The sequence below is a fragment of the Galeopterus variegatus genome, unplaced genomic scaffold (assembly GCF_000696425.1).
Source record: "Galeopterus variegatus unplaced genomic scaffold, G_variegatus-3.0.2 Scaffold3812, whole genome shotgun sequence".
Classification (NCBI taxonomy): domain Eukaryota; kingdom Metazoa; phylum Chordata; class Mammalia; order Dermoptera; family Cynocephalidae; genus Galeopterus; species Galeopterus variegatus.
This window is the reverse complement of record NW_007729923.1, coordinates 93,014-105,714: the sequence shown is the minus strand read 5'-3', so window position 1 is coordinate 105,714 and position 12,701 is coordinate 93,014. Positions and strand designations below refer to the sequence as shown.

The following is a 12,701-nucleotide window of genomic DNA, read 5'->3' as shown; positions in this document are numbered from 1 at the left end:
TAGGACTTGTGTCCTATACAGTTTAGTAATCTAAAATGCCTGAGGGAATGGACAGCAGAATTTTGAACCTATTTTTCTGTAGTTCCCTTTTCATGGCCCCATAATGCTAATTTTTGTCTCTTTAACACTGTGGGTTTGTCAGAAGCTCTGAGCAATGCTTTCTCCTTCATCTCTTACCTTGCACAGTTTATACTTCAAAGGGAAAAGTGGAGAGATTATTGCTCTGACTTTTGTGCTATTCTCTTCTCTCTGGATTTTTGGTAGGTGGGAGAAGAGCTTAGAAGGTCCCTAGAGTTGTAGCTGCCTGAGTTTCATTCTGATCCCTTTCAAACAGCTGATATTTTGCACTTTCATTCAGCTATTAAAGTTGTTTGTAAATATCAAAGGGGGAATTGGTCAAAGAGAAGCCACTCTGTCAAAGATGGAAGTGGAACTTTCCAAATTTTGTAATTTTGATATTAGCATTTCCATGAAAAAATCATTTGTAAAACTTGCACCTGTAGAAAGTCTTTCGTTATTTTGTGTACTACCAAGACCCGTGTACTGCTGCTAATTGGAACACAGAATGTAATAAGTGATATAAGCAAGCCTTGGAAAGGATGTGTGCTGTAGAAAGGAATGAGTTTTAATTGGGAAAATTTGGAATATCATATCATGCTCCAATATTCCTTTAATATTAATTTTACAACCAACCTAAAATCTAATTATAAAATATACCTACACCAGAACTTAACAATTCCAACACCAAATGTTCACTTATATCTATATATTATATTTTCTTTTTGTTGATCATCATTCTAACTCTTGTGTAGCCTTTATCTTGTCCATAACAAGGATGTAGTGGAAGCCAAGTATGAATAATCCCTTGAAACCTGCAGTATTTTCCTGCTCACAGCCTCCCTGTTGGTCTCTCTCAGGATACACTGGATGCCAGTCTGCAGAGCTTCCAGCAAGAGAGACTTTCTGAGATCACTGATCTGAAGGACCAACTAGTCACTGCTCAGCACAGCCAGACCAAAGCCATTGAGGAGCGCCATGCTGCCCTACTGAGGCACTGGGAACAGTTACTGGAAGCCTCTGCAGCCCACAGACAGAAACTGCTGGAAAAGCAGCTTCCTTTACAGAAGGTAAAAATTAAAAAAAAAAAAAAAAAAGAAAAAAAGGAAAGAAAGATGAGTCATGCTCAGGCCTCTATTATCTATATATTAACTGTGGAATTTAGAAATAGATACTAAAAACCCTGTATGGATAATCTACAAATATTTTAGTGCATTAAAAAGAATCAGGAAAACACACACACAAGCAAAAATCAGCCCATCTGGACGTTTAGTTTATTTCTACTCTAATGAAGGCCATGGTACCTATAGGAATAAATCTTAAGTGAAAAGTTAAGTCAATTAACTGGGCAACTTTGCATATATGCATGAATTCTACATAGGAAACTAATATGCATTCCTATTCTATTTTACTTAATTTTCAAACTACAAGGGGTTTTTAAAATTTTATTTTATGATTATAAAATATTTGTAAAATATTAAGTCAATCCATAATATTATGAAAATAATATGAAGTACTTTATAGGTTACCATGTCCTTCCTGTGTAGAGGCCATGGTAATTTTCTCTGCGTTGGTCTATTTCAGCATATAGACTGCTGAAGTGAATACAGGATGAGACGTAATGGTGCAGTTACCTTGTAATCACCTCTCAATCTGGGCCAATTTTCTTCTCCTTAACTCCATTGTTTGGGGATAAAAACTCATTTTCATATTTTCTCAAGACAAATCTCTTTAAAAGTACAATATGCTGAGACAAAGTTTAGTATGTATTTTATGTCTAAAACTATTTTTGATCATCTTCATTTTGGAGCAATCCATGCTATTTCTCTCATTCAGTAATATAGACAATTCAGAGTGATTCAGCATATGGAGATAACACAGATTAGTGCTAAGGATTCAGGTTAGATAGTGGTAAATGGGTTTAAGCTGTGGTCTGAAAATCCTGAGGCATGAGATGAGATCTGAACAATGTTTAGAAGGAAGCTAGAAAAATGACTTAGTTGTCAGAGACATCACTGGAGTGTGCTCTACAGAAGCTTGGTGGACAGGAGGAAGTGGATAAAGAATGCAATAGGTTTGCCTGGTATTTTTATTCAATCATTTTGACATTCATTCATTCAACACCTATTTTTGAATGTTTATTATGTGCTGGATAGAATGGAAATACAGACTTAAGAATAAGAAATCATATAATTAAAAACTACCCTCCACACTTGGAATCTTAGAGCTGACATAAATTTAGAAGTCATTTAAACTTCTCTTTTTTTTTTTTTTTTTTTTTTTTTTTGTGACTGGCCGCATTGCGCTCAGCCAGTGAGCACACCGGCCATCACTATATAGGATCCAAACCCGCGGCGGGAGCGCTGCTGAGCTCCCCGCGCCACACTCTCCCGAGTGCACCACGGGCTCAGCCCTAAACTTCTCATTTGTAAATGATGGAAGACTTTACCAATTTCACACACTGAGAATATGCCAGGATCAGGGCTTGTGCGTCTGATTCATGTGTCCATCCATCTGGTCACATAATCCTCACTGGTATTAGTTCTGCCCTTTTAGAGTGCTGGTCCTTCAAATATTTCAAGACAGTCATTATTTTTATCCTCAGTCTTCTCTTCTGCTGAGTGGCTTTATCAAGAAAGACAGAGGTGCCTTCTTTCTTCTTCACAGGCTGAGGAGCTATTTATGGAATTTGCAAACAAGGCTTCAGCTTTCAACAACTGGTGTGAGAATGCTGAAGAGAACCTGTCAGGTCCTGTGCACAGTGTCTCCCTGAATGAGATTCGGCAGCTGCAGAAGGACCACGAGGCCTTCCTGGCTTCCATGGCTGGGGCTCAAGCAGACTTTAACTATTTGCTGGAGCTAGACCAGAAGATTAAGTCCTTAAATGTGCCCTCTAGCCCTTATACCTGGTTAACAGTGGAGGTGCTAGAAAGGATCTGGAATCACCTACCTGACATCATCAAGGTAACTTGCGGCACAGCAGAGATTTCCTTTGGCTAGTGAGGGTGACCACCTAATTTATTATCCAAGTTGGGGACTTTTGAGAAAGAAACAGACACTATTAATAATTATACTGGGACAACAGTCATGAGTCAGACTTGTTTAAGAAAAACTGGGAAAAATGTTTGCAGTAGGGGTACCCTATGCCCCGTAGTTTTGGGCAGTCTCATGCTTCCGGTTATTGAGCAATGATTCAAGGAACCTAACAGAGGCTCCAAGAGGTGATTCTAATAATGAGTTATGAATAGTTTGTGAGGCATATATATATATATATATATATATATATATATGTACACACACACATACACACATACACACACACACACACAGACTATATATACCCCCCATCTAAGGCACTCCCTATTTTATACACACCTCCAAAAGCACCTTTTTATGGACTTATTTTTAATTTTTGTCAGTTTATAATGATGCTCATTATTGAAACTATGGAAAATAAAGAAAATAACAAAGAAAAATCTCAGTATAGTATTGCCATTTTTAGATTGCAATTCTTGTACTACCTTTCCCTTTAAGGCTGCTTTTATGTTCGTTTAAATTTAATTTCGCCTGAAAAAAAAATACAAAGATGGAGAAGAGGGAAATTTGCCTTTTTTACTAGCTTACTTGTTACTGCTTGTTCTTAGAGACTTCTGCAAGCACTTATGGGAAGTGGCATGGGCTTTCTTCACATTTTGGAGTAGAGAGGAGTTGGGATAGAAGAAATATGAGCACACAGACACATGCCTGCATGTGCAAGACAGGTTAGATTTGAGAGCAGCTGAGCCTACAAACTAGTTCCTTTTACAGCAGAGAAAGACCTTCAATGTGAGCTCCACTGTCTATGATTTGGGGTTTTTAGGAACGAGAGCAGGAGTTGCAAAAGGAAGAGGCAAGACAGGTGGAGAACTTTGAGATGTGCCAGGAATTTGAACAGAATGCCAGTGACTTCCTTCAGTGGATCCTGGAGACCAGGTGGGCTGTGCTAACTCCAAACCCATTACCCCTATACTACACGTACCGTTTTCCATAGGGCTGAAATACATATCTGAAGGGGTGAGGAGAGACTCCTACAGCATATACTCTGTCCTAAGGTCATCATATCTTGTCTGTGCTATATATTTGGAATTGACTTCTTTCTGAATCAAAAACCTTGCAAAATCAAGAAATGGTGATTTCATCCTGCTTCCCATTATGCATTCTTCTGTATTCTCTCCTTGATACTCTCACCTTTCTTCCTATTTCCTGTAATAACAGTCCAGAATAATAATGGTACCTTATGTTTGCATGCCACATTGCACTCTACAAAGTATTTCCATATCCATTACCTCACTTGATTTTCAGAGTGGCCTTGAAAACTGTACAGAGCAGGTGAGAATAAGTTCAAGTAGATAAATTCAGTTGCTCAAGGTCACATATGTATTTATCGGCACAACCAGAAGCAGAGCCTACTGTGGACACCTTGTATGAAGCTATTATATTGCCTGCCTACTAAAGTCGTAATGAGAATCAAGTGAGATAGTAAATGTTAATTGCGTTTATTAAATGCAAAATGTTTTGTACGTGCAGATAACATTTGTCACATCTTCTGGGGTAAACGACCTGGAAAAGAGGAGACTTAAAGGACGTAATATGTCAGAATAAATGGTCAATGTTGGTAGACTCTATCTAGTAGATGGGTCAGAATTGTGTTTTGAGGGTTAAAGTAGTGATTTGGACAATTTGTTATAATCCTGTTTCTACATACTCACTGACGAGGATAACTCAGACAATGAACAAAAAAATTCTGTATCATGTCTAAAATACATCTAACAGAGGACAGGCAAAACCCAGAGCACCGTCCTCTGCCTCTGGTTTTGGTCCCTTTATCATACCCTGGCATGTGTGCCCAACAATTAGCATATCCCTGCCATCCATGCTCTTCTTCCTGAGGCAAGAAGCTTCGTGGAAGATTCTGAACTTCTCAGTATGGAAGAGGCTCTGGGAGCAGTGGGTGGACAGGTTCATATTCTGTGGCTACAAAGGATTTAGAATGTTTCATAAATCTGAGGAAATAAGAAGGTCATTGAAGAGATTCATATTAATATATGATTTTCCTTTCCTTTCATCTGATTCCTGTTCCGGACCTCCATGTCCAGGGCTTATTTTCTGGATGGGTCAGTATTTTATGCTATCATACTTATTTTCTTACAATATTCTGGAAGGATTAGCTAAGAAGGCTTTAGTACTGAGGCATCTTTATCCTATCACAATTTGATGGTGCCTAAATAAAAATGTGAGGTGAAAAGGAGGAACTCGTTATAGTTCATTCTGCCCCTATGTACCACTAGGTGGAGTCTTACCTAAATGTATGTTTCAGAATAAGAACTGGGAGGGATACGTGGGGACCTTCTTCTAGGCAGGCCTTCCCTTCTCATCAATCTAGCCAGGTTGCCAATGGACAGAAGGGTTTGGTTGTGAAAATTTGGTTTGTAAAACTTCATTTAATAGAGGCCATACAACATGGGAGATGGAGAAGCAGGGAAGGGTGGCTTGGAGTTGATATGTCTGCGTGAAATATTGACCTCTGATATTGTGAATAATGTTTCCTTTTGATTCTTAACTAGATCTTTGCTCAAAGAAACAGGAACTCTGGAATCCCAGTTGGAAGCAAATAAAGTAAGTAATGTTTGTTCAGTAGCTGAGGATATTGTTAGGATTATAAAGAATGCAAGCAAAACCACTTAAGACAATCCTGGTGATACTTTTAGGTAAGTGTCACCTATCGTCAGAGAATTAAGACAGTAGTCTCTACCCTGCCATCAATTTGTCCTCTAACCATAGGCCAACACTTCATGGATATGGACCTCAGTTTGCTTAAATCTCTGAACTTCAATATCGGCATCTGTATAGTGGGATTATTATACCTCCATTACAGTTACTGTAATGATTAAGGTAAAACTCCCAGCCGCCAATCTAGCAAACTTCTGTTATTATTTGATGTGATGTGGTAGGGTGATGCAACTGACTCTAGATCCTCTCTTGACAACTGAGTGAAGCAATGGACTAGAACAGTGTTTCTCAACCTCGTTTTCATTATTAACCCTCGCCCCCAAATAAATAACTAATTTAATTTAATTTCTCCCTGACAAGAGAAATTAAATACTAAAGAGTAAGATGTCAAGTAGAGTTGATCTCTGGAGGGCCACAAACCTCAAAATATCTAAAAAATTTTAATGCCTCCCCAGTCATCAGAACCAATTTACCCCTCCCTTTCTTGGAAACAATATCCTCTCAGCGAGAAAGCATGGGCAAGATGCAGAAATTTGGTATACAGTGTGTGTGGATGACAGGAGCAGTCCATGCACATCTGCCCCAGCTGACGAAGGAGGCCCAGGAGTGAACACTGGGGAGCTTAAGTGAGTCTATGAGTGCAGCCACAATCAGTGGTGCAGATAATTCACAGTGTAGATCACTTTGAGCTGATGATACACAGGTCCTGGAAATCGCACCCTTCTTTATCTGCAGTATATAACTACTGACTCTCAGGTTCATGTTTTACAGAAGACCAGAATGACAGGAGTCATCTCACCTAAACTTCCCGCTATTTTATAAATGAAGACTACAGAATAAAGCGGTTTTCTTGAGTAGTTTATTTTTCATGGAGGACAACAAGATCCCTGAAGATAATTGAAAAATAGTAATGAAGGGAAACCCAAATTCACCAGCCTCTTCTCTTCTCTCTCACCTCTAGGTTTAAAGCTGGTTGGCCTTGTGTGATTGCCTCTTTATTTCCTCTGTCTTTTCCAGAGGAAGCAGAAGGAGATCCAGGTGAAGAAGCGCCAGCTGACTAAGATTGAGGACCTGGGGGAAAAGTTGGAGGAGGCTCTGATCCTTGACATCAAATACAGCACCATTGGACTGGCCCAGCAGTGGGACCAGCTCTACCAGCTCGGGCTGAGGATGCAACACAACCTGGAGCAACAGATCCAAGCCAAGTACGCAGGACCTATGGCCAGAGCAGGGAGGGGTGCAGGTGGTATTTTGTATTAGAAGTTTAACTAAGGGCTAGAGTTTGAGGTATTAGATAAAAGATCTGCTTCAGATATAACACACACATACCTTCTCCAGAACCAACATTCTCTCTTTACTGCTCTACAGAATGAGTATTTCTTTTTATACTGGAGTCTGTCATGAAATAAGAGAAACACCCTCATCTCCCCAAGTCTGTTTAACACTTGTCTAGATAACAACTGATTCCTCCCTCTAATTCTCAGAGTCTTTTCTCTATCTTACATGATCTCTTCAGAAAGTAAAATTCCATTTTAAAATTTAAAAAAAATTAATTTAACAAAACAAATTTTGTAAAATTCCATCTAAAATATAATGTCTAGAATGGAAGAAATATTCAAAGTGTGGCCTAATGGAGCAGAAAACAGAAACTCATTTTTTCCCCTATATAAATTATATTACAGAAGCTTTAGGACTCAATAGCTTTTTGGCAGCATTTTTGCCTACATCAGGGATTGGCAAACTTTTTCTGTAAAGACCCTGTTGATAAATAATTTAGACTTTATGGACCACACAGTTTCTGTTGTAACTCTTCAACTCTGCTGCTGTTGTGAAAAAAATAGCCATAAATAATTTGTGAGTGAGTGAGTGTGGCCATGTTCCAATAAAACTTTATTTATGAACACTAACATTTGAATTTCTTATATTTTATGTTTTATTAAATATTCTTTTTCATTATTTTCAACCATATAAAAATGTAAAGGCCATTCGTGGTTCGTGGGCTGTACAAAAACAGGTGGTGGGCTGGATTTGGCTCATGGGCCATAGTTGGCCAACCCCTCAACTACATGGCTCAAATGGCATATTGTCCACTAAAATACACCTTTCTTTCATGTGGCATGTGTTCTGCTGTCCTATGTTTTATTTCTTGGGTTAAGACATGGTTTTCCTTTCAGGGACACCATAGGTGTGAGTGAAGAGACGCTAAAGGAGTTTAGCACAACCTATAAGTGAGTATGACTTCACAGTCGATTGGTTCTTTGTTTTCCAGACCATTCAGAATGAGTTTACAAATAATTAATATTCTTCTCCCTCCATGCAACTTGGTGGAAACTTAAATGAAGATCGAGATCTGTTAATTAGCTTCAGTTATGGCTCTTAATATAATGTCTGTGAGATTCTTGGACTTTAAAACGTACATTTATTTATGCTCAATGTTTTATGCTTCTTACCCCTACATCCCCCCATCCATTAGGTTAAAAAATAGTACAGAGACACAGACACGCTCCCTCCTCAGTTCTCTGACATCCTTATGACATGTTAATACAGTTCCAGCTGATGCAACAAGACCTGTTCCTTTCTGTCCTAATCTGGTTCTCTATTGATAGTAATAATATGTTTTTATTCCTTAGACACTTTGATGAGAATCTGACAGGGCGTTTGACTCATCGAGAGTTCCGTTCCTGCCTGAGAGGACTCAATTACTACTTGCCAATGGTGGAGGAGGGTGAACCTGAGCCCAAGTTTGAGAAGTTCCTGGATGCTGTGGATCCAGGGAGGTAGGAGGAAAACTGAGGGGCAGTCTGTGACATGGATTGGGTCTGGGAGGGAGAAGCACAGAGAGAGTAAAATGATCAATAAAACATGAAATTAACTCATCCATCTGCGAATAGGAAGATACAGAAAACCATAAATAAATTGGGCAGTTCTTGGTGCCTTTTCAAGATAAGCTTAGAAGTAAATTGCACTGATTGCAACTCAGCTTTAGCTCTGCAATTTGCCCAAATCATTGTTTATGTTTGATGTATGAATTTCAGCTGGTTCCGAGGGTGGGACTTGAGAGAAGAATACCTTCATGTGTGTGAGCTCTTACGAAGATGTGGATGATTTATAGGCCAAACATGGGGGTGGGGTTGTGTGTTTGTGGGGATGTGACAGAATCATAGAGGGATCAAGTTACTGTTATGGACTAATTCTTTCTAATACCGAGGCTCAAAGGAGTCCAGACATCATTTGAGGTAGTTGGGGACTGGTGCTGATGGGAAATTCCCAAATTCAGGAAAGAGTCAGGCTGAATGACACCTATGGAAACAGAGTCTGGAGTTCAGGAAACAGTGTTTATTTGGCTATAAGAGGATGAGGAGGTGGTCAACATGGAGAGCACAGCCCATCGTCTCAGAGAGCTCAGTTGGAAGAGACACTTAGAGAACCTAGCTTCTCTCTGTCTCCAAGACAATGAGTCAGATGAAAAAGTGCCTTCTTTCTTCTCTGTCTGGAGAGGCACAGCTCCTGATCCATTTCTCCCACAGGAAGGGCTATGTCTCACTGGAGGAATATACCTCATTCCTGATTGACAAGGAGTCAGAGAACATCAAGTCCAGCGATGAGATAGAGAATGCTTTCCAATCCCTGGCAGAAGGCAAAGCCTACATTACCAAAGAGGATATGAAGCAGGTTAGATTCCAGCTGCTTCCACTACTGTGCTTTCACCAGAATCTGGATTTTGGTCATCTCAGGCCTGGTTTCCTACTTTGAAATCCCCCCCACACCTACCCATTTATTTTCTTAGACCTCTTCTTGTGCAAGATGCTACCATTTTTTCTTGACCCTGCTCAAAAACCTGTGATCTATTGACTATCACAGTCAATCCAACACCTGCAACTCAGTTTTTAAGGCTGTTTCTTATCCCTTCTGTTTAATAAGTCAAATAGTAAGCAAGCTATTTTTTCTCAGAAAGAACTGAATTGAAAAGTTGAGTTGATCTTATTTATTAGAAATCAACTTTATGAGAAAAGGGCGTGATAGGAACAGAACTTGCTTTTCCTTCCAAAGATTCTCCAATTCCTGAGTTTAGGTCATAAGGAAAGTGCCAAGAAACCAGCTATTCTGAATCCCTATAACTATCTTTCTCTTTTTTATACTTTTCAGGCGCTCACCCCAGAACAAGTGTCATTCTGTACCATACATATGCAGCAATATATGGACCCACGGGGTCGAAGCCATCCTGCTGGCTACGACTACGTTGGCTTCACCAATTCCTTCTTTGGCAACTGATAATCAACTAGTTCCTTGTGGATCATAGATAATATTGCTGTGGTGGGAAATATTGGGGGATGAAGTGGACAGGCAATTGTGGAGAGTAAGAAGATGGTGTGTATGTGTGTGTGTGTGTGTGTATTACGTTTATTGCAGGACCTAAAAAATTCACAAGCTTGGGATGTGTAGGGGGTTAATAGAGTTGGAAGAGTGGAGACTATTGGGCTTATTTTGTATGCAACTAATCATGGCTGATGTCTCTGTGCTTTATTTTTTTGTGTGTTTTGCATATCTTTATCATTTCATTTTGTTCTGCTTATAGAATAAAGTATTTTTATTTCTAAAAGAAACATTTCTTTTTAGTAGGACAATGTTAAGTAAAATTTTTCTAATTCAATTGAGCTTTTGTGTTTCTGAGAATTGTACTATCATCTAAATATGAGCAAATAATTATACTATAAAAAAGAGCCATAGTGGGGTGGATAAATAAAATCCAAGGGAACTTACAAATGTTTTCCTTTTAGCTTTGGAATGTGTTTAAATTCTTATATTTAAAAATAAATATATTTGGTGTTCTGGGGAACATCAATACTTTAGTCTGTAAAATGGAATCACACAGAGATCAGTGCAACACCTATTTTCTTCTTAATCTGACTCTTTTTCATACATTAGTGTTGTAGTAGATATTATTATTCTCAGAATGAGAAAATTCCAGTATAGCAGGGTTGCTTCTTGTCCTCCAAGGTCCTGAATTTCCTTTTACATTTTTTTATAGGCATCTGCTTTTTTGTTGTTGTTGTTGTTTATTAAGAATATTCATGAGATACAAAGATAATTGTTACCCCTCGTGCCCATGATGTGAGGGCCAGGTTCATTCTGGGGGTATACCCATTAACAGAAATTACTTTTGTACCTCTTACATTTTATGCGATAAAAAGAATATCTATTTTGATTTAGTTCTATCTTCTATTAGAGTAAGAGGAAGGAAAATTGTTTATAAAATTAAGAAAAAAATGAAAAGATGCTTTTAAAAATTGGAATTATTGGCTGTCTCCAAGAATTTTCAGGCCAGGTTTGATCTGAGCAGGTCCAAATGCTGATTTTCAGACCTTACTTGAAAAAGGTGATGGTATCATTTGCTGCTGAGAATTCTTAGATCATTTTTTTGCCCTGTGTAAAACTGCTGGTATTCTGCACAAACAACTCCACCCCCCTAATCCATTAATATTGCTTCTAGATTACCATCTTAAATCTCAGACCCTTCTTCTGCATGGTAATTAATTCTTCCTTAGCCCAGGGACAAATTCTGTTGCAGGAGACATTTAAAAGAATTTTGGTTAGTACCACATGCACTCACTCATATATACGAGCTCAGAGAGAAAGGAAGGAAGGAAAGAAAGACCACAGTAGTGTGTTGGTCTTACAGAGGAAGGGAACATTCCTGGGCTACAAAGTGGAATGGGAGGGAGAAGGGGAGGAGGAGGGACATTTGGGGATAATTGGGTGGGGACACGGGGTACAAAAGCAATTTCTGGTAATGGGTATGCCCCCACTATGAATCTGGCCCTCACATCATGGGCACTAGGGGTGACAATTAGCTTTGTAAATCATGAATATTCACATTAAAAAATGCTGAAAATTCAAGAGTCTGATCTGATGGATGCTGACACAGTAGAGGGGAGGAGATCGATGGAACAATGAAAGGAGAGAGCTGGGCTTACATCCTGCTTGTTTCTAGGCCATTCAGCCTAATTTAGGAAAAACAACTGGCCTTCCACATGTTCCACCTACTAGTTCTATATTGTAGTTTGGGGCCAATATTTTAGCTAATAATGTTGATTTTCCCCTGTTTTGCTTTCTTTGTGCATAGAAGTCAGGAACCTTTCCAGGAAGAGACATGGCAGGCAGGGGAGTCTCCCAAAGGCTAAACCAAATTAGTTGTACACTGCTCCTGTCAAGACTGTCTCCACTTTCTTTCATTTATTTACTAAAACTTCTGAGAATGAAAAGATCAGTATGATACAATTCCTTGCCTTTAGAAAATTCACTAACATACAATATAGGAATGGGTACAAAGCAATATATTATAAGACAATAAGCTCCCTAAGGGATACAAGAACAAAGTGCGTGAAGAGGGAAATTAGTTCTCCCTCATGAATATAGAGAAGGCTTCACTAAGAATAGACTAATTCTAAACAAACACAACTTGCTAACCTCTCGGTCTAGGAAGTCATGAAATGAAGATTCAATCCCAGCTCTGTCGGCTACCAAAGGACACTCTTGTGTAGATAAGGATCAGAGAAATGAAAAGCGGGAAGCCTTCATGCCTCTAGGGAAGCTGATGGCAGTAGAGAACATGACACCTCTACAGGGACACTGTCTTATGAAATCAGGATCTGACAGTCAGATCTCGCCCTTCGTTTTAGGGACCAGGTGCACTGGATTTCCCCCAGCTCTTTTCTCCCTATTGCCTTTTAACACCACTGAGAAGTTTATTATATCAAATTCACAAAGTCAAGCTCCTAAAATGGTGTATTTGTTCACTTTTTTTATTTTTTATTTTTATTTTGTCAATATACAATGTAGTTAGTTATTGTGTCCCATCACCAAAACCTCCCTCC

The 12,701-nt window shown here is 39.0% G+C and overlaps 1 protein-coding gene across 1 annotated transcript in view; it reads left to right on the top strand.

Moving 5' to 3' along the window:
- The window catches only part of SPTA1 (spectrin, alpha, erythrocytic 1), a 69,660-nt gene extending 59,259 nt beyond the window's left edge, over positions 1–10,401 (top strand). The window contains exons 40-49 of the mRNA XM_008586049.1: positions 918–1,127; positions 2,725–3,021; positions 3,917–4,029; positions 5,193–5,210; positions 5,661–5,712; positions 6,844–7,031; positions 8,001–8,054; positions 8,457–8,603; positions 9,354–9,498; positions 9,973–10,401. Coding sequence (XP_008584271.1) covers positions 918–1,127; positions 2,725–3,021; positions 3,917–4,029; positions 5,193–5,210; positions 5,661–5,712; positions 6,844–7,031; positions 8,001–8,054; positions 8,457–8,603; positions 9,354–9,498; positions 9,973–10,098 — 1,350 coding nt within the window. The 3' untranslated portion in view covers positions 10,099–10,401. The remainder of the gene's footprint in view (positions 1–917; positions 1,128–2,724; positions 3,022–3,916; positions 4,030–5,192; positions 5,211–5,660; positions 5,713–6,843; positions 7,032–8,000; positions 8,055–8,456; positions 8,604–9,353; positions 9,499–9,972) is intronic.
- The last annotated feature ends 2,300 nt before the right edge of the window (positions 10,402–12,701 follow it).